Source organism: Anolis carolinensis, chromosome 2 (genome assembly GCF_035594765.1).
Source record: "Anolis carolinensis isolate JA03-04 chromosome 2, rAnoCar3.1.pri, whole genome shotgun sequence".
Classification (NCBI taxonomy): domain Eukaryota; kingdom Metazoa; phylum Chordata; class Lepidosauria; order Squamata; family Dactyloidae; genus Anolis; species Anolis carolinensis.
The window spans coordinates 129,013,536-129,039,030 of record NC_085842.1 but is presented as its reverse complement, the minus strand read 5'-3'; the positions used below and the strand labels follow the sequence as shown (position 1 = coordinate 129,039,030).

The 25,495-nt window shown below is 43.7% G+C and overlaps 1 protein-coding gene across 14 annotated transcripts in view; it reads left to right on the top strand.

Annotated features, from left to right (window-relative positions):
• cacna1a (calcium voltage-gated channel subunit alpha1 A) overlaps window positions 1-25,495 on the top strand; it is a 389,802-nt gene that overhangs the window by 183,632 nt on the left and 180,675 nt on the right. For all 14 annotated transcript variants that reach the window (XR_010003865.1, XM_062973920.1, XM_062973922.1 and 11 more), the window contains exons 6-8: window positions 13,647-13,738; window positions 15,756-15,908; window positions 16,252-16,439. Coding sequence is in view for 13 of the 14 variants with exons in the window: in XM_062973920.1 (XP_062829990.1) it covers window positions 13,647-13,738; window positions 15,756-15,908; window positions 16,252-16,439 (433 nt within the window). In the remaining variant the exon portion in view is untranslated. The remainder of the gene's footprint in view (window positions 1-13,646; window positions 13,739-15,755; window positions 15,909-16,251; window positions 16,440-25,495) is intronic.

The window sequence follows — 25,495 nt, the reverse complement described above, 5'->3', positions numbered from 1 at the left end:
ATGCATGACTCCCTAAAGTTTCCCATGGGAAGCAGGCTTAATCAGCTGAATGCCTGGCAGCAATCCTAGCGCTCCTGTGAGACGCCTCCTGAGCGCCTTTCTGTTGTTTATAATAATCACGGCGAGAAAATGGGGGAGATTTCGGCTCAAGGCTTGTTTGGCAGACTTCTGGAAGGCAAATCTCCTGCAGGTGCAAGGGCTCCAATTCTGGCTGAAACGGTGGGAAACCTAAGTTTTCCTCTTCATCTGTCACAACAGTGCTAGGAACGGGACTACATGGCCCATGAGTCATCACATGACCCAAGGGGTGGGAGAAGGAATTGGTATGAAAGGATTATTATAGAAAGAAATAATAATAGCAGCACCTGCCAAAAGTATTAAGGAACATCCAGACCCGCATCTGAGGTTTTGAATCTCAACTTTGCTGTAAACAGGACAGATAGATTGTACAAGCCAATGTCTATCATAAGCCCCAGTTTCTCCATCTGTAAGCCAAGAATAATATTGCAAAATATCTTGTGCAGGATGCTTTACAAGTGATTAAAAAACCCAATTAAGAAGTGATTTTTGTTGGTTGGATAATTTTATTTTTGTTTTGGAGTGCTTATTTATTTTGATTTGGGGTGTTATAAGTCATGAGACTTGCAAATTATACACATGCTGTGTGTGTCTGAGTGTTTGGGTGTATATATGTATCAATACACATACTGGACATATAAATATACATACATGATTTGTGTGTATGGATGGGCCTCTTTTTAGAATGAAAAAGTGGGATATAAGTAAATATTGTGTGTGTGTTTATCACACACACATACACATACGCATGCGGGCATAAACACAGGCAGTTACAGGTCCCCATTTTAAATTTGCCACAGTTCCTCAGAGAACCACTACATCAGGTATTCGGGGAAACGTAAAACGATAGTACCGTGAATCAGTAAAAGTAGGCCAGACCGAGACCCTGATGGCTGTATGAGGCTGTGGATGCTGAGACCTATTCTGTTGTTAAAATGCAGTTGTGAATTATGCTTTTATCTCAATTCTACCATAAATCTATTCACGGGCCTTTGGCAAGCTACTATTTTCAAGTCTCTGTCCTTCATTTGCATTATAGTGCATAATAATACTGACTTGTAAGGCTCATATCCAGTTAATGTATGTATAGCTATTTGAATACTATTGGCTCACTGTATCCACTGATTCCACCATCTACACCTTGACCCCCATTGCTAAATCCCAAAAGCAAGCCTTGAATCTTTTCCTTTTTTATATAATGGACACCACTCTACCATATAATGGGACTTAAGCATCCACTGATTTGGGTATTCAGGGGTGGGAGCTTATCCTGGAACCAAACCTGAGAAACATGAGCTGGCAGCAGTACAGTATATTACATTTCAGATGTATAGAGAAAATGGCTTCCGCCCCTCCAGCTGAGCAGTGGATATGATCAACCTTCTCCCAAAGCAGTTACTTCAGTCTCCGCTCAAGAACAAATAACGGACTGTCAGTGGCCAGTAAAAGAGATTAAAAACAGAGTTACAACTGTGGAATAAAGACACAGAGCTGTGCTCTAGATTTAGAATAGGGACGAATGGAGGGCAAAAGGGAGAAATGTGCCAAGAGGAAGGCGTGTCAAACAACTCCTTGTCGAAACCACCTTCCATCTGGAAACCTATGTCCTCAATGTGAAAGACCATTTGGATCCAGAATAGATCTCTTCAGTTACTTACTGACCCACTGCCAAGACTCTATCTTTGGAAGACAATCATACTCGTCCATGAGTGATCGCCTATAATGATACATGGAAGGAGGCTACTGCATTAATAAGAGTGACAAATTGCTCTTGTTAATTTGAACTTGAGCCAATGCAACAGTAATTACATAGAACGGTGAGCACTTTAAGGACCAGCAGATATATTGTACCCCATCACTATTTGACAGTTTTGTTGCCATCAACAAGCATGGTTACCTCTTTAGAAATAATTAAAGGCTCATACGTGATTTTAGACAGCTAATGGTTTACAAAGATCTAATACCAGTAAGGACCATCCATTTTCACCAGGTGTGAAATGCAACCACCCAGGTTGTTATATGACAATCCCCTTTAGTCTCACTCAGGATAGAGATGCACACACACAGTGTTTCTCAGGCTATCTGATGTGGGACACAAGCAGTTGTATTTTTCCAATGTGGCAGGGTTTAGGACCATATTTGTTCCTATTGGGCTCCCCTTATTTGTTCATTTCCTGGAAAATCAGCAGGGACTAGCAGTAGCAGCCAATGGCTCTATGACCGGCACCATTCCAGAGACCATGAGTTTGAGTAACACAAATTCAGGACAAAATTAAAAGAAATATGATTGTGTTCTCACACAACTACTGCACCTGAAAATGGCCCGTTTCTCCTCAAAGGGCTCCTGTGCTAGAGAATCTGCAGAGCCAGCTGATATATATGAATGAAGCTTTCTTCATTACTTCATCTGCATGAAAGGAGAAAAGCTTGCATCCTGTATTTCTGCTTGTCCATGCATTTTTTCAAGACATAGGAGCTCTGCCAGGAAATGAAGGGAGGACTCTGAGGTTGCCTGACTCATTTTCCACATGAGGTAGTTTGCAGTGGCAGGCAAAACAGAGTTTGTGAGGAATGAATCCAATAATCTATTCTTCACAAGCAGAGAGTTGTTATAGGCTGAGAAAATAGAGCAGGGGCCTTGAGAGCATGACCGTGGGCAAGTTGTTTATTCCAGATTATCAGGCAGTGCAGACTCATATAATCCAATTCAAAGCAGATAATTTGGGATCAAATCCTGGGATATAGACCAATGTAGATTCAGCCTCAGATAAGAATTGCAGATTTTAAAAATTCCTCCTATATCTTTATGTGCTATTACTTTGGCACTGATTGAGAGCACTTACTGTTATATATGTATATCACTTATATTGAACTATTAACAGGCAGAGAGCTTTGAAATGTGCCATGCTCTGCTTCTGAGTCTGTTGTGGTTATGTGGTCTCCTGCTGTGTGCATATAATCGCTTTGGCATGATAAGATATGTATAATCTTGGCAGTTTCATTTATTAATTGGGATACATGTGGATTTATAATTCATGAGCAATTTCTACCACATTTTTTCTCTTTTGCTGAAGGGAAAGTTACAAAAAATTCACCCATGGCTTTTTCAGAGCAAACTATTTAACACCAGCACTGCTATAAATACTCTCCTGATGATCATATTTTCAAGACATCTATAGCCTCGATGGCTTTGATAATTGTGTCATTAAAAATAGAAAAATGCAAGGGTGCTGAGAACCAGCTGGTGGCTTGTGATTCAAATCTAGACTTACTTATGGCTGGCCTCCACATGGTGAGTGCTTCTCTAGCACAACGCCATCTCAAGTTGGACAGCTTGGATGCCATTTGTGTATCAATTGAATTTAATGATATATTATTGACAGGGCAAATTATATGAGCCTGCCCAAAAATAGAGCTGCAGTTGGCTACAACATGATTTTGTGTGCCCTCCATCTTCTTTTTTTCATAACAGGAGGCAAATTGTATTTAAGTAGACCAATGCTGAGTCTGGATACACTTAGTTGGACTGTTTGAGGATCTGGCCATAGTAGAATGCCTTATCATAGATCTAGGGACCTCATCACATGGGGCCAGAGCTCTATCCTATGATGCTTCCAGAACAGAGCTAGGACGAACCCGCCAGAGCCCATCACATGATGTAGGGCTACTTCCGGAGGGGCTCCATCCTGGGAGCCCTGAGAACACGGATGGCTACCTGTGCTCTCATTAGGTAAGCTGGGGATAGTGTGGTGGGGAAGCCGTGCAGCAATGGTTTCCCTCATGTGATGGGGAAGGGGGCAATGTGGAGCGCTTAATGCCAGTTTCCCCTGCTGCTTCATGTGATGTGATGAGGACCTAGGTCTGTTCATTCATAGAGATGCCAAAAGCATTTCCTACAAAATTAGGCACTAAGCCTCAACAGCAGAAAAATTGTTAGATATCCTTTAAATCTCTTAAAAACTTTATTTTATGCTATAAAGTTTACTAAATTTTTTGTTTTAAATAACTCAAAGCCTGAGACACATCATGCATCAGTTCTTATATTGTCATCTAAAGCAGTGGTTCCCAAATTACAACAGTGGGGCATCACTCTTAGAAGGGTATTAGTAGACCCATTGATCCGCCCTTTGGTCACCGGGCTGAAATCTGATACACAAGATTCAATAATTTCCAACAATGGGGTTGAATGTTCGCCGGTGTTGGCCCCCCTCTCAGAGTTCCATTTCGAGACTCCCTCCCTAATTTCAAGTCCTGCCTGCTTCAACTCCCAATCCTGCCCACAAACGCTACCCTTGTTCAGTCCCCTCTCCATGTCAGATGACTCCATGTCAGATTACTCTTTCTCTCTCCTACCAGTGGAGATGGGCTCTTTCCCTAGACAAACAAATACATTTGGAGGCTCTCCATCTTTGGACAGCTGACTAATCCCTTCAGAAGGCAACCTCAATCAGCCAATCCACCAGGGGAAAGAGGGGTCACACGGGTGGGGCACCATCGAGGTGGTGTGGGGGAGGAGGAAGATCGGTCACTTGCTGCCCAGGGAGAAGCGCAACAGAGTTCTTGCGACCCTGGAGAGGAATAGGTGTGGTAGTCTCCAGGACAGACCCCCCGGTCTTAAGGTTCTGCTTTTGAACGCCAGATCCGTCAACGGTAAGACAGCTGTCATTCAGGATTTGATCCTGGATGAGGAGGCGGATCTGGCATGCATCACCGAGACGTGGTTGGACGAGCTGGGTGGAGTGAATCTCACCCAGCTGTGTCCACCGGGTTTCGGGGTGCATCAGCAGGCCAGGGCTGGGGGGCGGGGAGGAGGAGTCGTGGTGATCTTTCGGCAGTCCATCGCCCTGATCAGATGCGCCGTTCCGCAATCTTCGAGGTTCGAGTGTGTCTTCTTGAAGGTGGGAGCCCGAGACAGCTTGGGGATTCTGCTGGTGTACCGTCCACCCCGCGACCCAGCAGTCTCTCTGTCTGAGCTAGCAGAAGTGGTCTCCAATTCGGCCCTGGTCTCCCAACAACTCATAATTTTGGGAGACTTTAACATCCATGCCGAGACCACATTGACAGGTGCAGCTCAGGATTTCATGGTTGCCATGACGACCATGGGGCTGACTCAAGTTATATCTGGGCCCACACATCAGGCAGGACACACGCTGGACCTTGTCTTTATTGTGGACGGTGGGACAGTCAGAGTGGAAGAGCAAAATATCCTTCCATTGTCATGGTCTGACCATCATCTGATCTGTTTAAGTTTCGCCGTGTCTTCTAACCTCCGCAGGGGTGGTGGACCCACTAAGATGGTCCGCCCCAGGAGGCTGATGGATCCGGATGGACTTCTGAGGTCTCTTGGGGATCTTCCTGTTCTGGAGACTGGCGATCCTGTCGATGTCCTGGCTGATCGCTATAATAGTGAGCTGGCTAGGGCACTTGACACGATTGCTCCCGAACGTCCCCTCTCGCTTCGTAGAGTCACGTCGACTCCTTGGTTCACTGAGGAGCTGGCTGTGATGAAGCGTGCGAGGAGGGGACTAGAGTGCATCTGGAGGAAATCTCAGGATGTGTCTGACCAAGCACGGGCTAAAGCCGCTATTAAGGCTTACTCCGTGGCTCTGCGAGCAGCCAGGAAAGCTTTCACGACTGCCCGCATAGCGTCTGCAGCCAACAGGCCATCGGAGTTGTTCCGAGTTGTTGGGGAGCTCCTGCGGCCTCCCGAGACCCAGGGGCTTCCTGATAACTTGGCAACTCGGTGCAGCGATTTCGCGCACCATTTTGCAGGCAAAGTTGCTCAGATACGCCGTGAGTTGGACTCCAGCTTAACTGTAGTTCCAGCGGAGGTAACCGAGGTACCTGTCTGTCCGATCTTGTGGGATTCTTTCCGGCTTGTTCTTCCTGATGACGTGGAGGGGATTCTTGGGTCTGTGAGGGCGACCACTTGCGCTCTGGATCCTTGTCCTTCTTGGCTGGTTAAGCTGGCCAAAGATGGGTTGTTGGATTGGTTTGTGGCTATTATAAATGCCTCCTTGGGTCAGGGGTCAGTTCCATCCTGCTTTAAGCAGGCAGTAGTAAAACCATTACTAAAAAAGACCTCTTTAGACCCATCTGTATGTAACAACTACAGACCAATTTCCAACCTCCCATTTTTGGGCAAGGTTCTGGAGCGGGTGGTTGCCATGCAGCTCCAGGAGTTCCTCGATGACACTGATTTTCTGGACCGCTCGCAGTCTGGCTTCAGGCCTGGGCACAGTACCGAGACGGCTTTGGTCGCCTTGGTGGATGACCTCCGCAGGGAACTGGACAGGGGGAGTGTGACCCTGCTGGTTCTCTTGGACATCTCAGCGGCTTTCAATACCATCGACCATGGTATCCTTCTGGGGAGGCTCTCTGGGATGGGGCTCGGTGGCACGGTTCTGCTGTGGCTCCAGTCCTTCCTGGAGGGTCGTTCCCAGATGGTGAAGCTGGGGGACACCTGCTCGGACCCCTGGCCATTGACCTGTGGGGTCCCGCAAGGGTCTATTCTATCCCCCATGCTATTTAACATCTACATGAAACCGCTGGGAGAGGTCATCCGGAGTTTTGGAGGGTGTTGCCATCTCTACGCAGATGACACGCAAATCCACTACTCATTCCCATCTGACTCCAAGGAAGCCCCTCGGATGATGAACCAGTGCCTGGCCGCTGTGGCGGACTGGATGAGGAGGAACAAGCTGAGGATCAATCCTGACAAGACAGAGGCCCTCCTGGTCAGTCGCGCGTCGGATCGGGGTATTGGGTGGCAACCTGTGCTGGACGGGGTCGCACTCCCCCTGAAATCACAGGTCCGCAGTTTGGGGGTCCTCCTGGATTCGGGGCTGACGCTTGAGGCGCAGGTGTCGGCGGTGGCCGGAAGGGCCTTCGCACAACTCAAGCTTGTGCGCCAACTGCGACCATATCTCGTGAAGTCTGACTTGACCACGGTGGTGCATGCCTTAGTTACCTCTAGACTGGACTACTGTAATGCGCTCTACGTGGGGCTTCCCTTGAAGACGGCCCGGAAACTACAATTGGTCCAGCGCTCGGCTGCCAGGATAATTACAGGGGCGAGTTACAGGGAGAGATCTACTCCCCTGTTCAAGGAGCTCCACTGGCTGCCTTTTATTTTCCGGTCCCAATTCAAGGTGTATACCATCACATATAAAGCCCTAAACGGTTTGGGACCCACCTACCTTCATGACCGTATCTCCTACCACAAGCCTACATGATCCCTTCGCTCATCAGGGGAAGCTCTCCTGTCCCCCCTCCCGATATCCCAGACCCGCCTTGTGGGAACAAGGGAGAGGGCCTTTTTTGCTGTGGCCCCCCGATTGTGGAATTCTCTGCCCGTGGAGATTAGGCAAGCCCCCACACTAGCAGCCTTCAAGAAAGACTTGAAAACATGGCTCTTTCGCTGCGCTTTTGGAGAGTAACCATTTTATATTTCTTTTCCGTTGCTCCCCCTAATATCTATCCTCCAGAATACCCCACTCCCTTATGACCCTGTTCGCTGTGGTTTTTATTTTTATGTCTTTCTCACCCGAGTTTTAACTTAATGTTCATGTGGTCTGCCCTTGTTTTTATTGTCTCCTTGTTTTATTTTGTAATGGATATTATTTACTGTATTGTTTATTGTATTGTGTTGTGCTGTTCTTTTATATGCTGTTTACATTGTATTGTTTTGGGCGTGGCCCCATGTAAGCTGCCCCGAGTCCCCATTGGGGAGATGGTGGCGGGGTATAAATAAAGTTTTATTATTATTATTATTATTATTATTATTATTATTATTATTATTATTATTATTTCTCAACCTATGGGTCCCCAGATGTTTTGGCCTCCAACTCCCAGAAATCCTAACAGCTGGTAAACTAGCTGGGATTTCTGGGAGTTGTAGGACAAAACACCAGGGGGCCCATGGGTTGAGAACCACTGCTCTAAGGCATGAAGGGGATAAGCCAGGTGGAATAATATTTCCAGAATTGCTTCAGTCTCCATCCTACACACCCATCTTGTACTTGACAACAGTTCCTTCTGTCCAGAGGTGAATGTGCTGGTCCTGGTCCAGTATTCTTGCTAACAAAATCATATATTGCCATTTTCCAGTCTCTCCATTATTGTTGCAACGGTATAGCTGTATATGCCTTCCATATTTGTTACCTGAAGGCAAAACTAGTCAATAAACTAGAAGCTATTTCTTTTTCATATTTCCTCTACAGTAAGCATAGGGAACCACATCTCTTTCAGTAGGTTCAGATAAGGAATGAGGAAGGTTTTTTAACCCTTTGACCTCTTCTGTGGTCTAGTTCTGAATTGCATAACAAGTTCTGAGTATGATTTGTATTGGTCAAAAGTAGGCCTGCACAACCTGTGGCCCTCGAGGTTCATGGGTTTCCCAACTCTCAGAAGCCCTAGCCAGTTTGTCCAATGGTCAGGAATTCTGGGAATTTCAGGTCCAAAACACCTGGAGGGCCACAGGTTGTGCAGACCTGGTCAAAAGTGGCCTGCTAAAGAAACAAATCACTGACAATGAAAACTATGAATGTAAACCTCCTTGCACTCAATCTGCTATAATTTCCCTATTTTCCCTTACCTCTCGTTCCTTCCCACAATACTGTGATAATATTTGCTATTCCCGTAATGTAATTTTAATGGAATTCTTTGTCAAGTTGCTCTTTATTCTAGTCTACCTATCCAGGTTGTGATTCTACAAAACAAGATGATCATAAGTGCACCTAGGAGTAGGAATGTTTGGAGTAGAATTCCAGGTCTTCACCGATACAGACCTTACCTGTGGGGGCAGGCTGGTTGGGATCTCCATCTCCTATACTTCTGCCTCTACGTTGTGTTTGCTTGCCCTCTGTGGAAGACACTGCTACTAGGTGTGACAGTAGAAAGATTTACTTGGTTTTATAATAATAATAATAATAATAATAATAATAATAATAATAATAATAATAATTTATTTATTTATATACCACCCTATCTCCTCGGGAAGACTCAGAGCGGTTTCCAACATAGTAAAATGCCTTTTGTATTGTATTGTTGATGTGATGGCACTGTGTTGCCAATTTATAAGCCGCCCTGAGTCCCCCAGGGGAGAAGGGCGGGGTAGAAATACCGGAAATAATAAATAAATAAATAAATAAATAAATAAAGAATCCATACAACACATAGTATGGAATAATAGATACAAATACACAAAACATACATTCAAAACAACGACAAGGATTTAAAAACCAACTGCAAAATGCTCTCTCTACCAAAGCTATGAATACGGTTTTGGTAGAGAGGGCATAGCAAGATACTGGAGATTTTTGCAGCATTCATACCTTAATGCGTAATGCCTTTTTTTCTCAAACACATATTTGCATATCTGTGTGAGATCTGTGGGATGTCTGTGTAAAGTGGGGGTTTTTTGCTTATTTTTTGCATGAAACACCTATTTCTTTCTGTAAAGTCTCACCATGGGTTCGTGACATAATTTTGGCCTATGCCATGTGCTGTATCATCAGAACAGGAACACACTTTTAAGGATATGATGTAGAGGGTTGGAAAAGCCTACTTAGTCTTGAGTAATTCACCAGACCCTGAAAAAGCCCTTGACTTTGGAGGGGTTTGATCAGGAGACCTATGGAGCTTTGAGAAGCTATATTGCCTGTAATTCCCATCTGAATGTTGATGGATGGAGATTTTGTATAGAAAACTATGGATGTGCCATGGCAATTGTCCATAGTACTGAGATGTTGAAGGCAATGAAAAAGTGTATTGTCACTACCTATATTTTTGTTATTGTGAAACTGAATTCTGGCAAGTGTTAAGTGGTTAAAGGGTGCACTGAATATCCTTGACCAGAAAGTTAAATGAAGAATTTTGAATGGAAGAAATATGTAAGGGGGAGGATGAAGCAACAATACAATAAAAAATGAAAAGGATGAAAATCCTGATTCTGTGAGCCAGATATTTGGTCAAGATCCAACCAAGTATAGATTAAGATACTGAATATGTTGTATTTGAGAAGCAATGGCATATTGCACCATTATGCAAAACATAATCTACTCAGTCAAAAAATCCCCATATATATGCTTCAACTGTCAATAAACATGACGAAAGCTTAGAAAAATTCTTTGAAGAACTTAAAACATAATAACATACACAAAAAGTAACATCTATACTTTGCAATGGCAGATGTTGATGCTAAGGCAGTAAAGGAGCCTATGGGGATGTGGGTGAGGAATGTCAATTAAGGATATGAAAAAATTAACATATTCTAATTAGGAAGAAGAATACCATATGGAATCACGAATGCCACATTCAAGTTGCAACAAATGGAAAGCCATGCACTTTGGTATTTAATACTATCACAAATCAAATGCATTATATTTTAACATTTAGAGACAGCAAAATAATGACTGGTATTAGTAAGCCTCAATCTGCTGGTGGGAGCCAGGGGAAGCCCCCGAGCTCTAGTGCCATCACCTGCCTGCGCACCTGTCCCTCGGAGCTACTGGGGCTGCGAGCAGGTGTGTGTATGTGACCATTATGCGAGGAATTGCAAAATCCCTAAACCGGGACCCCAGAAAGGGGGATGTGACTATTATGAGATAGCGACTATTATACAATGAAATACTGGGTATTTTAATAGAAATAAAAATGCCAACACTTGACGTGATCTTTATGAGCCATTTCTGAAATGTTTTCTTCAAAGAATACAGAGCAGAATTTACATGAAATGAGAAAGAGTGGCAGAAGGCATGCAATTTGGATTCAGAATTTGGAATCAGAGAACCGTTATTTTATATACAATGTATATTAGGATGGTACAAGAGAAGTGGAGCAAGAAAGAGGATGCGTACATATTATTAACATTCACATTATTTTGCTATCTCTAAACATTAAAATATAATGCATTTGATTGCACTTAATGGGACAATTTTAAACTTACATAATCTTGTATTGCCCTCACGTACGCTGCTAAAGGAGCCGGAGGAGCATAGTATTTGGAGAAAACCTGTAAATTGGCAAGGACTGTTATTTAAGGGTTGGCACCTATGAGTAGGTTGAAAATAGGAAAACATGATCTTTACGCTTGTTGGTGTTAGTATGGGACAGCATGCAATGGAAATCTCAGTGTACTGTTTCATGAAAGGAAGGTGGGTCTGTTGGGATGCATGGACCAGTTTTTGCATCATGGCCTTTCTGTCCTAGCTGTGTAAATTCCCAAGGACATGCTAATTAGATCTGCAAGTTTCTTATTGTACATTATGTCAGAAATGTGGAAAGAGACCCAATAAAATTCTTGAATTTTCTTTTGCTACTTTTGAGTAATATAAGAACTAGTTCCAGTTTAGGGAGTGGTGACTAATTTCCATCCCATCCCACTCAGAAATATTAAAATAAGATGCGTATTCCAGGATAAGTGCTATCTCATAATACAAGGAGAATTTAAAGGGATTCGAGTTGGGGAGTTCTCTCGGTGCATCTGAGCCATGCTGCTTTGTCTCTCCTGGTGCTGATTCACAGGCCCAGTGTGCTTAAGTGGTCCCTAATCAGAGTTGCTCATTAGGTTCAGCTGAGTCCATATTTAATTGCCAGAAGAAAACAATAAGAATGTTGCAAGAAAAAACTCATGATGCCACAGCCAAAAGACTCACTACAACATAGTTACTATCCTCTGCAATGCAACCGTGTTTAAGTTTAGAAGGAAAAACATAGGGGGAAGGGGATTGCTTAGCCAAAAATTGATGGACAAATGTTGCTAAGAGGATGGGTTGCTGTGTTACCTCTTGCCAGTAGAATAGGTCCAGGAAGTACTAGAATAAAATGAAGTGGTGGCCATAATTGTTGTTTTATTCTGTTGCACTTGAAGCAGTCACAGGCAAAGTTCTTGGGATGGTCCCCAGCTTTTGATTAAATTAGCTGAAGTTGGGGTGGAAGCCAGTTACATATAAGGAATAGCAATTGCTACCTTTGAACCATATATATAAGGATCAGCAAAAGGAAAGCAACAGCCCTCAAATATAGAAAATGTTGCTTTGTGTAGAGTGGCAATTTATTTTCTGTGTCAAAGGGAATCGGATATTTTATTTACTGGTTAAAGTTTACTTACTAAATATTTTTATCTTGCTTTCCCCTCCTAATGAGTGGCTAACAGCACATTAAAAGCAATACTAATAAAAATCCTAAAACAATGAAGCACAAACAACATTGAGAGAAAGTAAATATTGGATTATCAGAATTAAGCACTTTGAAATAATCTGAATAGTATACAGAAGGAAAATCAATCAGATCTCCTGGAGAGAACAGAAAAAAACAGTTTTACATATAGAGTTTTTTTCATGTTGGCAGTTCCAGTTTAAGCTTAGCAGTTGCAGCGTGTGCATATAGTGGTGAAAATGTGGGGGAAATGTTAACCTAGCAACAAATTATCCCAAAGAGTCACTTGGAGAAATGGGTGAGGATTGCTGGGCATTACTTCAATCCCATTGTATATCTGTGACAGCAAGATTGCCACTGACACCATATTACTCCGCAGCTTCATGTAGGCAGTTGTGTGTGCGCATAGTGGTGGGGTCTGGGTGGGCAATTGGTATCCTTCATAGAGCTGAATCTGGCTCCAGGGTCTGCCAGTTGCTAACCTGCAATATATTTGAAATTGTACACTAATATTCCTTCTCATAATTATGAGTACTTCTAATTTTTTTCACCTGCTTATGTGTATGCATGCACTCCTGAATCAACCAATCAATCTAGGATAATTAGAGAGTTTATAACTTTCCTGTAAATAAAATAAAGAAGCATACATAGATGAGTGCAGGCTGGTGGGTGTTTTTTTCCCTTTGGAAAAGTGGTCAGCATATATCCATTCTCAAACCTGATCTACAGAAACACTTTTTATTTCATATTCTTGGTACTAATGGGTACATATGCTTTTTCTAATGGTTTGTTGTCTAGTATGACCCTCAGTAACATCTGGGAGTCATGTTTTACTCACCCCGTGTCTTTAAATGGATTTAATGGCAACTTGATATTCATTCATTCAACGCTGGCAGAATCGTCTTGTTATGTAGATAAATTGGTGAGAAAAGCTTGATATGTTCAACTTTTCTGTGTCACACTATTGTTTATGTCAAAGTCATGGCTCTCCTTGCTCGGTCACTTTCTCGCTGTGTTGATGCAATTAATCTTTATTTATGAATCTCATCTCTACTTCCTATTGTGAATATAGAATTAGAGAGTTATCATTTTTACTCAGATTTAATTTGTTCCAAGGCATGTTAAAGGTGGGATTTTACATATGCATTTCTAGACCTAGGTTTCAGAAAACTGGGGAGCATAAAATCTTAAACATTCTTTAAAGAATTCAGATTTTATTTGATCATTTTTAAATTTTTATCTTACCTTTCTATTAAAAGAAAAAATAGCTCTCAGAACAGCTACCAATAGGTTCTCTTCCGTGCAGTTGAAGCTTGGACTTTGGATGCCTTTGTGAGAAAAGCCACAATGCATTCTGCTCTGCTCTGTGGTCCCAGGTTTTCAGTACAAATCCTTTCTTTCTCTTGCAGCATCTTGGCAACAGTCGGCACTGAATTTGACCTGCGGACACTGCGGGCGGTTCGTGTGCTCCGGCCACTAAAGCTCGTATCGGGAATCCCAAGTGAGTTAGTTTTCAGTTCATAGCCTACAAATAACTTGCAGCCATTCTGAATCATCCTGATTTGAAGCCGCGTCTTACCATTTTCTCATAGCATATAAGCCAAATTGCTCCTCATTTCCCTGTAACACCTGGGTCTTCAAACAACTTCTGAACTCACTCCTCCACCACCGACTAAGGTGCTTCACTTTAACTCTCTTTTGAAATCTAATATGCAGACAATGTATTTATTTATTATTTATTACATCACATCTACCTTCAGGGGACTCAGGGCGGCTTACAATATAAATTACAATAAAGCTTCTATGAGATCCAGTTGCCGTCCTATGGACAGTTTCCTGAGTATAAACCTCACAGAACAATTTAGGATTTACTGTTGAGTAAATATAAACGACTGTGGGGAGGGAGAACTTGGGGATTATTTTAATACTGTTCTGGTTGTCTTATGTTAGAATCCATGAGTTGTTTTTTTTAATTGTAGGTTTTTAAGTTGTATATTTTTGAAAATTTAATAAAAATTGAGTAAAAAAATATAAACACCGTATTGCATTACCTTCCTTAGCAAGGTTTGTGATTTCCCTAAACTTATTCCCAAGATTCTTAAATGAGATTAATTTCTAACATCATATTTTTTTCATGCTATAGCCATGGTTCTCAATTTTTTTGAGCCATGGAGCCATTTTTAAAACAAAAGTTTCTCATGGAGCTCCAATAAATGTTTATATATTTTATTATATATTCTAGTATATGTAATGTATATATATCAGGTATGGGCAAACTTTTTTACCAATATAAACTTAACAGCATTTCAGTATAAGACCACAAGGGCCATCTAGTCAAACCTCCTTCTGCCATGCAGGAAAAGCACAATCAAAGCACCCCCAACAGATGGCCACCTACCTTTGTAATAATAACAACAACAACAACCCCAGGGGCCATCTAGTCCAACCCCCTTCTGCCATGCAGGAAAAACATAAAGTACCCCCTGAGCAGTGGAGGGAAATAGGGTTTTGGAAGCAAACAAGGCAAGGGAAAAAGGATCTGGGTGGCAAGGAAGGTGAGGAAAAAAGGCTTCTGGCGGCAAAGGAGGCAAGGAAAAAGACTTTTAGGGCAAGAAAGATGGGAAGGGAAGGGGGAGGAGTAGGAAAGAGAAGGGAAAGCTTGGAAGAGGTGGGAGGAAGAAAGCGCAGAGACTCTCAATATGCTTCGCAGAGCCCCAAGGGCTCCATGGAGCACAATTTGAGAACAGCTGTGCTAGAGATTTGAAATTGAAGAAAGTAAAACATTGAGTGAATTAAAGTTGCACTGAACCCAGAACCATTATCAAAATAAAGTTTGAAGGTTCCACCTAAAACTTTATGTGGAAGAGCTAATCACTTCTAACTGACCTTTCAGAGTCGTCTGTGCCAAGTATTAGCTACTGTAATCCTTTTTATTGTTAGGATCTATTCTTGGTAAGTTGATATATCATCAAGTGGAAGAACCAATAATAATCTCATGACCCATAATAATCTAAATAATATACCTGTCAGTCCTCTATATTCATTAGTGTTGGGGACATAAGACCCTGCAAAGTTAGAAAAACCACAAATAAAAAAACACTTTTTTAAACCTGAGATAACACCTCTCTAGGTATCTCTAGTCTCTCCAGTACAATTCTGCTGGAGGTTAACCATAGAATCATACTGGAGAATCTAGAGATTCCTAAGAAGGCCATATTCAAATTTACGAATAATCAAATCCAAGTTAAATCTGCAAATGTGAAGGCCCAACTAAAGTCTCTCACACAAACACACACATATAACAGAGAACCCCCACTAAGTCATCTTTTCTTCTAGTCCCAGATTGTATGAGCATGTTGTGAATCTCAGGTTAAAAAGAAGGGTTGGGGAATTTTCATAAAGCAAGGATGAGAGCTCCTTCCTTATTCTTACTGAGATTTTGTAGTATGTGCTATTATGCTCACTTGTGGATCTCCTTTGTGAAGACTTTGCCCTGCTTTCTGTTTTCCCCTCTGCAGGTTTACAAGTCGTTCTCAAATCCATCATGAAGGCCATGATACCTCTGCTACAAATTGGCCTCCTCCTATTTTTTGCAATCCTTATTTTTGCAATCATAGGGTTAGAATTTTATATGGGGAAATTTCACACAGCCTGCAAGGATATTTATACAGGTCAGTATAAATAGGGCACCTGTGTTGCTTTGTGGTATCCCTTCCTTCCTTGGGCAGTCCTTGAGCTCTCCTTGCAGGAACTGGTTCATGTTTTAATAATGCTCTGTGTGTACCCTGTCAAAGACCACCACATGAAAGGGACCTAGGGTGGGAAATGTGTTTGGGTGGGTCCTTGAGTATCCCATGCAATGACCATGAAGGAAGCGACTTCTTGAAGAGCAAATGTTGGTATTATTGGGTAAATAATGTGTGTTTTTCCCTTCCTCCTGTACTCATTTACTGCTCTTGGTTATCTGCCTACCACAATTGTACTAGAAACCCCCACCTTTTTCTCTTTCGCCAGATGAAATCACACAAGAAGCTCCATGTGGAAAGGAATCACCATCACGCCTCTGCCCTAATGGGACCAAGTGTGAAGAATACTGGGAAGGACCCAACTATGGGATCACGCAGTTTGATAACATCCTGTTTGCCGTGCTGACTGTCTTCCAGTGTATCACCATGGAAGGGTGGACCGACCTCCTCTATATTGTGAGTGTGATTACACCACATGCTGTCTCAGAACCCTCTTTGCCCAATGTTAGGATGAGATGGAATCACCTTTACCAGTTATTAAACAATACAAAAAAATAGAATAAGTAAAAATGATTATATTAAGCCTTAGTCTAGAAAATATCTGGATGTCACAAAACACAATTGCTCTTGAGAGTAGTTCAAAGAAGTTTGTAAGTTTATGTGAAGGAATGCAAATACTGCCCTAAATTTGGTAGAAGAACATACTACTATATCTTTCCATTTGAGAGACAGGAACATTAGAAGCAAGCTGCCTTATACTGAGTCATACTGTTGTTCCATTTAGCCCAGTAATACTGGCAGCAATGAATCTCTTGAGTCTCTTGAGCTTCAGGGCGAACTTTTCCTCTAGCCCTATCTAAAGACACCTAGTATTAACTGATGATCTATGACTCAAGTAGACACATAAGATCAAAGAATCTTAGTTATAAGGGGCTACAAAGACTGTCTAGTTTAACCTCATTCCATGCAAGAATATACAATTAGTTGTACTGATTGTTCTAGTTTTAGTGATGATCAATCCTGCTTCACTTCTAAAATCTGATGAGATCAATCGCGTTCAGAGTGCTATAGTGGGAAGAAGTGTGAACGAAAATACAAGAATTAGGACATTTTAATTTCCTTTCCTCACTCACCTGTTGTCTGTATATATTGACATGCCCGTGCCCTTATTTCTCTTTCATGCTTAATTTTAATCAGTAGTGGCACCTTCTCTAAAGTCAACTATTGATAGATCTGTGGTTGAACTCAATACTGAGTAGTCTGCCAACTTTGAGGTACAGTAAAACCCCGCTCGTCCAAGCCTCCGTGCAATCCGAACAGGTGACCGGGAGGGCCGCAACGACCCTCCCTGTTCACCTGCTTGCTGGCGTGCGTGTTGCTAGGTAGATAGCAAGCTACCTAGCAACATGCACGGGGCGCTCGTCCCTTGGGAGGTGGCCCCTGCATCTTGCTAGGTAGATAGCAAGCTACCTAGCAACATGCAGGGGGCACCTCCCAAGGGGCGATTGACCCGTGCGTGTTGCTAGGTAGCTTGCTATCTACCTAGCAACACGCACGGCTGGCTCCTTCGCCACGCCGGGCGCCGGTGTTGCCAGCCCCAGCGTGATGAAGGAGCTAAGGCACGGGCGGGCGGGTGGGTGAATGGGGAGGCTTTTGCGGCCCTCCCCATTCACCCACCCGCCCAACGAAGGGGCTTTCTCCCTTTGGTGGAGGCTTGGAGCCAGGGAAGTGGGAGTCGCTTCCCTGGCTCCAGGCCTCCGCCAAAAGGAGAGAGAGCCCCTTCGTTCAACGGGTGCTTCCTCCAAGCATCTGCCGAATGAAGGAGCTTTCTCCCTTTGGCAGAGGCTTGGAGCCAGGGAAGCGGGAGTCGCTTCCCTGGTTCCAGGCCTCCGCCAAAGGGAGGGAGAGCCCCTTTGTTCAGCGGGTGCTCCCAACCGCGGGGAGGCCTCTCCGTGGGGACGCAGGCTGGATCGGGAGGCACTGCAAGCACCTCCTGATCCAGCCTGTATCCCCACTGAGAGGTCTCCCTGCAGTTGGGACGAGGGCTGGATCGGGAGGTGCTTGCAGCGCCTCCTGATCCAGCCTTCGTCCCCACGGAGAGGTCTCCCCATAGTTGGGACGAGGGCTGGATTGGGAGGTGCTTGCAGCGCCTCCCAATCCAGCCTTCATCCCCACGGAGAGGAAGCCTGGTAATCCGAGTGATCCGGATTGACCGAGCTGAGGTCCGCCTGTTTAACTCAGACTACTGGGGTTCTACTGTATTATTCTTCTATTCCAATAGGAAGGATAAAGCACTGATCATGACTTGTGGTTTTCATGGAGAGATCATATTAATCCATGGAAAGTTTTTTCTTGGTATTTGATATACAATATATACTCATATATATCCTATATAAGTTGAGAACAGGTTTGGACAGTGAAATTAATGGATTTTATTACAACTTGTGGATAAGGACAGAAGTGATGCCATGGCAGAGAATATAGAAATAGTTGGTTGTTCTTTTAAGCTCTCCTGAGGTGGACTAAACTCTTTCTTTTCACCACTCTATTCAGAAAAATTTCTGATAAGAGTTAAGGCACATTAATGCATGGTTAGGTTGTTGCAGACTTTTGGGGTTTTACATGATCAGAGCCGGCCCTAGGTATTTTTCAAGTGTAGGCGAATAGAATTTTGCCCCCCCCCCCAAAAAAAAACCAATCACTGAAAAATAAAAGCATTGGATAAGCAAAAATGTTGGATAAAATAAGGAGAGATTAAGGAAAAGCCTATTAAGTATCAAATTACATTATGATTTTACAAATTAAGCGCCAAAACAATGTTTTACAACAAATCAACAGAAAAAGCAATTCAATACATGGTAATGTTATGTAGGAATTATTATATTTGCGAATTTAGCACCAAAGATTGAACTGGGATATAGGGCAGTGTGGACTCAAATAACCCAGTTCAAAGCAGATATTGTGGGTTATTCTGCTTTGATATTCTGGGTTATATGACTGTGTGGAAGAGCCCTGAGGGTCTTTCTACACAGCCATATAACCCAGAATATCAAGGCAGATAATTAAAAGGCCACCGAAAGGGAATCTGGCCCCCGGTATTTAAAACAACTCTAAAAACAGGACAGTAAATAAAGAACAACACTTTGAAAACTGGGGAAATCCAGACAGGAAACAATCACGGCCAGCTAACACCTCCCAACCAAGGATGCCCCCAGGGAGGAAGCAGCCAGGCTTTGAATCTGCAAAGCCATTAAATGCTAATCAAGCTGGCCAATTGCAACATTCACACTAGCCTCAAACAGGCAAGAGCTCTTTCTCCCACCCTGGACTTTCCACAAATATATAAACCCCACTTACCTAGCTTCCAACAGACCTCACAACCTCTGAGGATGCCTGCCATAGGTGTAGGTTTACTGTCAGTCCAAAACCCCTGGGGGGCCACAGGTTGTGCAGGCCTGCTCTACACTATGGAATTCATGCCCTTTGATGCCCTGACTCAATGCGATGGAACCATGGGAGCTGTAGTTGGTGAAGCACCAGCATTTTTGGGCAGAGAAGCCTAAAAACACTCCAAGTGTTGTCAAGCTGCCTTCCTTCTCCAGCTCCGACTCCACGCAGGTGCACTGGGCTCCTCCGCGCCCAACAGCTCTCCCTGGGTCCTAAATGCGAGCGGAGGGAGGGAGGCACAGGCAGCCCTTCCTTGGTCGCCTTGGAGCCCAGCAAAGAAGCACATGCTCTTGGGTTGGTCTCCTTCAATCCTGGGCTCCAAGGCGACCAAGGGAGGGCTGCCTGTGCCTCCCTCCCTCCGCATTTAGGACACAGGGAGAGCTGTGGCTGCGGAGGAGCCCAGTGTGCCTGCGCAGTGTTGGAGCGTCCGGAGAACGGTCTGCCTGGACTGAGCGGCCAAGAGCAGCAAGACTATCGGCGGCGGTGGTGGTGGCGGCGGAGTTTGAGGGAGATTGAGGAGGGAGACTGAGGAGGGAGACTGAGGAGGGAGACTGAGGGAGATTGAGGAAGGGAGGTGCGTTTGGTCTTCCACTCCCAGCAGCACAGCCCATCTGAGGCTTCAACCGGAGCCACCCTGAACCCGGCATCAGAGGGAGACTCGGCGACCCCACCACCCCATCACCCCGTTTGGGAGGCCAAGTGCGGTTCCAGCCCAGCCTAGCCCTCTGCTTCCCACTCTCGCCTCAATCCAGGAGAAGAGCCTCACCTTGCGGAGTGGCCTTGTTGCCTCTTCTGAGGCAGGCGGAGGCGGGTCCTAAGGGCACCTTTGGGGTTGCCGCGGCCTGACCTGCCTCTGCGGCCTGACCTGCCTCTGCGGCCTGGCCTGCCTCTGTGGCCTAGCATACCTCCGCGAACTGGCCTGCCTACGCAACCGCAGCCTGGCCGTGGCGCCCCTCTAGGTGCCCTCTAGAGGATGGCAATGGCCTAGTTGGCCTAACGATTGAACCACCCCTGTACATGATTATATAGAGTAATAGCTGGATATTTATGTAGGCAGGCACACAGCTTAAGTCCCAGGCATATTCACATAGTTTATAGAACAGGCTTATTGGGAGGTGAAAACATGCCAACTCTGTGCATTGAAGAGCTAGGATGCATTTTTGATTAAGGCACATTTCTAAGAATTTTCTAAGTGAAAATGGAGACATGTAGTGGAGTAAGAAAGGGCATAACTCCTCTGGTGAATCAGGCTCAGGGAAGGTCATTATCAAGAATCCAGTTTAATTCCCATCTTGTGATATACATCAAATCTAGCAGCCCGCTCTTCCTACTCTGATTCTAAAATCAAGGCTGGGGCTATGCCACTCCAGACAATTCAAGAGAGCTAAGAAGTATTATGCAATGGACAGACATGTAAAGCAAGAGACAAAACAGGTTTTGTAATATCTTGCTTGAAGTTTTAAAAATATAGTTTAGCTGAATTGAAGAGTGGGGTACTATCAATGTCTTTCCTTCCCATTCTCCATCAATGAGAGCTGCAGGTAGGTGTCAGAATGTTATTTGTCTACAATCCACACAGAAATGTGGTGTCTTTCTGTGACATGTTTGAAAAATTAAAATGGCAAGGAACACTGTTGGGAAAGAAGAACACCTGGCCCTATGGAGAACATAGGCAAGAAGCATAGACCAGTTTTAGGAAAGTCAGAGCTCTCCATGTATGTTGCAGAGGTCTTAAAACAGACCCACGGGGCTGACTGAAGCAAGAGATCGGTGAGGCACGTGAAGAGGAACTGGCAGGTTTCCTGGGCTGGAGGATCGCTATTATGGATAAAGCATTGATTAGCCTTATAAACAGAAATGGCTGAATGAAGGCATGTCTAATCAGTGTTTCAAGAAGCCTGAAGTCAAAAAGCTAGGTAGACCAGGCCCCATTTGGGGAGAGAAAACTCAAGGGAAAGGGAAGGGAGTCAGAAGTCAAACACAGTTCTTGTTCACGGAAATTGATTGTAGATAGTGTCAAAAGGGCCAGTTGTGAGAGCAGTATATGAGATGGTATTCTTATAATGATTGCATCTCCAGTTTTCATTTTAAAAAGCATCAACTCCAAAGTATGCATCATTTCTTAAATATTGACTATAGGATAAAATGTTGTTGTTGGATTTTTATGTGCAGAGGAGGCAGTTCCTATGACTGTTGTACAACAGTACAGGAGTGACTGCATTACTTACTGTACCATATGTGTAAACACTGCACTTCAACATTTCTTTTGAGATTTCATAGTCCCATTAAGTAACCATTAAAAAGGGGGGGGGGAGGGGGGCGGTCATGTACGGGCAAGTGGCTGATAGATGACAGAACAGGAGTGGACATAGAATTCTTACGTAACAAAATATAGTGTGCAAAATGTCAGTTAACCTCCAACTTCAACAGTGAAGGGGCTACAATGACTAATGTTCAGATGGAATCTCTTTTCATGCATTTTGAATCCGTTGCTCAATTGTGTCTTGGTCTCCAGAACAGTAGAAAACAAGCTTGCCTCCTCCTCAACATGATATCTTTTCAGATAGACATAGCTATCATGTCCCCTATCAGTCTTCTTTTCTTCAAGCTAAACAGATGACCCCTATGTTGTTATGTTCATTCATGTCAACGCCAGTTTATGGCATCCCTTACAATAGGATTTTCCTGGCAAGATTTTTTCATATCCATTGCTTTCTTCCATGGCTGAGAGGCAGTAACTTGCTCACCCAATGGGTTTTCAGGGCTGAGGAGGGATTTCAGCTCTGGACTTCTGGGGCCCAGAGCTGCACCCAAACCATTCTGGCTCTAGTCTCTGTACTAAACAGCAGTCCTCAGACCATGGTGTTTGCCCTGCCCATTGTACTGGCCTTGGTGAGGCTGGGAAACATGAGGACTGCAAGTGGCTCCATGTGAACTCCCCTCTCCTACAACAATGTTATCCCATGGGGAAAATGATCCACAAATTAGATGCATGGAAAATCCTTCATCTTGTTTTGGCCTCAGCCTCTCTACTGGGCATTGGTTTTGCTTTATATTTTTAAAAAGTCACCAGATTGATTTCTAGTATTGTTTTTTGGGACCAGGGCAGTTCAGAATGGGTCCAGTGTCTGAAAGCTGGCCTTCATACTCCTGAAACTTGCTTATTCTTAATGTAGGGGAAAACATCCTTGAGGTAAATTAACCACAAAAACTTGCAAGGGACTTCGTATGTTAATAGAAATGCCATAAACCTAGGGTAGTAGTAGACTGAGCAATTAGTATAAAACATTGGTGTAATATGTACATGACAGTTGTTGTAGGGCACATTTCTGAGGAAAGGTATGACAAAACCCAAAGTATTATTTACCATAGAAAACCCTATCAAAATGCATAGAGTTCATAAGTCAACAGGTGGCTCAAATGAATATACACACAATGCACTCAAGTGAGTGATGTCATGTAGTGAATAACGTATATAGTGAATTCTGGACTAACTGCTTCATCCAAACCAGTCTTAATTCCACATTAAGCACATTGCATGATTACAGTCTTGAAGTTACACTGTTTAATATCATAGGTTTCAGGCTGTACCTGTCCTGGAATGAGCACAGCTAGCATACTAGTTTAAGCTGATATTTGGCACTCCTGTCATGAAAATCCCTTAGATGTGTAATAACAAATGGATCCAGGACCACAACCTAAGGAAGTGTGATCTTGGTTGAAATTTTAGTTCCAACTGAAGTAGATCAATTGAATCAATGACATTTAAATGAATACTGATTTAGCACCCAGATATTGAGTCAATGACAGCCAGCATGGTGTAGTAGTTTTAGTGTTAGACTAAAACTCTAGGAGACCAAAGTTTGAATTCCTGCTCAGCCATGTTGGTCGAGGCAGGTTACAATATTGCTAATACACACTTTCACCTAAAACATTATTTAAAATACACACATTAAAACACATTTCCACAAAATACATATTAAAATACACAAAACAGAGCTTAAACATAAGATGCAAGTTTAAAATTCATCATTAGAACTGTTTGGTAGGGCCGGAAGAGATAGGTCTTCACTTGTTTCTTAAATTGTGACAGCTGTTGGAGTTCTTCCGGCAAGTTGTTCCACAGTCTTGGGGCGGCCGATGAAAAGGTCCTCTGGGTGGCAGATGCCAGTTGGGTTCTGGCAGGCTGGAGCAGACACCCCCCAGAGGACCTCAGTGTTCAGGGCGGATTGTATGGAAGAAGGCAATCCTGTAGGTAACCTGCACCCAAACCATGTAGGTCTTTAAAGGTCAATCCAACACTTTGTACTTTGCCCAGAAACTGACAGCCAGTGGAGTAACTTTAGGATAGGTGTAATATGTTCACTCCTAGATGTTCCTGTAACCAATCTGGCTGCTGTATTTTGAACCAACTGGAGTTTCCAAACTTGGTACAAAGGTAAACCAATGTAAAGCGCATTGCAGAAGTCCAACCTTGAAGTTACCAGCACTACCATCTTAAGGTCCTCCAAATCTAGGAAGGGGTCCAGCTGAAATATGTTTGCAGGTAAAACTAATGTTGTTTTTTCTGGATGTGGCAGTCTCATACCTGCTATGGTGACACACACCTTGGTTAAAACCAGTTAGATTATTGTAAGGCACAGCATGTATGGTCCACATCTGAAGTGGATTTGCAAACTTTATAGGGTCGCAAATGCTCCAGCCAGGGCCGGTTAAAGGAAATATATAATTCCTTGGTTACAACAGCTCCATTGGCTTCCACTCAATTTCTGGATACTGTTCGAAGCACACTCATAACCTCTATGGCCATATGCATCTTGAACCCAGAGTATCTGAAATACAGGTTCTTTATACCTTATCCATAATGTCAAGAGTCAGACGCCAATTAGCGAACAAAAATAGAGTTTATTCAGCAGATAAGCCAAAAGGTAATGTTAACACAGAAAAAACCTTGAAACACTTCACTATCAGTGCTTCAAGAGCAGTTCAAACAAAAATATAATTCAGCAACACAAGCAGGTAAAAACAAAGCTAAACAAACTTAGTGCAAACTGCACTTTCTGAGTCCAAGCCCTGCCAGCCGGCTCTGTAGTTTTCAAAGGAACAGTTCCCAAAAGAAAACACCAAATTGGTCAGGAAACAAACAAACAAACTAAGAATGCAGTAGACTGCTTCCACAATGTGGATAAAGCCGAAGGCTCCAAAAGGTTGGTGAAAAGACGTCGTCCGGGATTCCAAGGTCAGGTCAGGAGATAACAGCGGTGTCCAAAGAGCAAGCCAGGAGTCAAAAGCCGATAGTAGTCATCAATCACAGGGCGAAGGCAGTAGCAAGGTCAAATTCCGATCCAAGGTCTGAAGAGGGTGCAGTCATCCAAAACAGGTCCACGATAAGACACAGTGAGAGCCAAGCTAGGTGATAACAGCAGATTCAAATCATAGTCCAAGTCCAGTCTTCATGGAAACACAGAGATCCCAATGGCGCCTCAGCAACACCTTGCCACACGCAAAGTGCAGTGGCCAAACATTCCCATCTTATTCCCCTTCCTCCTGGGTGACCAAACACTCACACCCAAACACCAGATGTCCCAAATCTACTCAGAGTCTGAGCTCCACACAGCTAGAGCTCGTGGATCTGGAGTACCTAGCAATTCGTCGGAGTCCCAATCATCCTGCCCACACTTAGCCCCATGAACACTTAAAGAACCATCCTCCCTTCTCCAAGCATCCCAATTGGGATCAGCTCCTGCAGAAACCCCAGGTTCAGAAGTATCCATAGACCCCAAATCCCCAGACATCTCAGGTGGCTGTGCCCATTCAGTGTCCGCTTCCCCAGCCACCACCTGTTCCTCAGCATCCATCTCCCCATCTGAATCTTCCTCAGAAGATCTCCCATATAGTTCTCTAAGTCGCTTCCTGCGCAACTCCTCCAGTGAACCCTCATCACGAGGGTTTTTTCTTCCTCTTCGAATTCCATCCCCATCAACCATAATCCCCGAAGGCGCAGTCACAACACATAATGTTTAGGAAGTATTTTGGGGTTTTTTTCAGATTTTGGAATACCTATA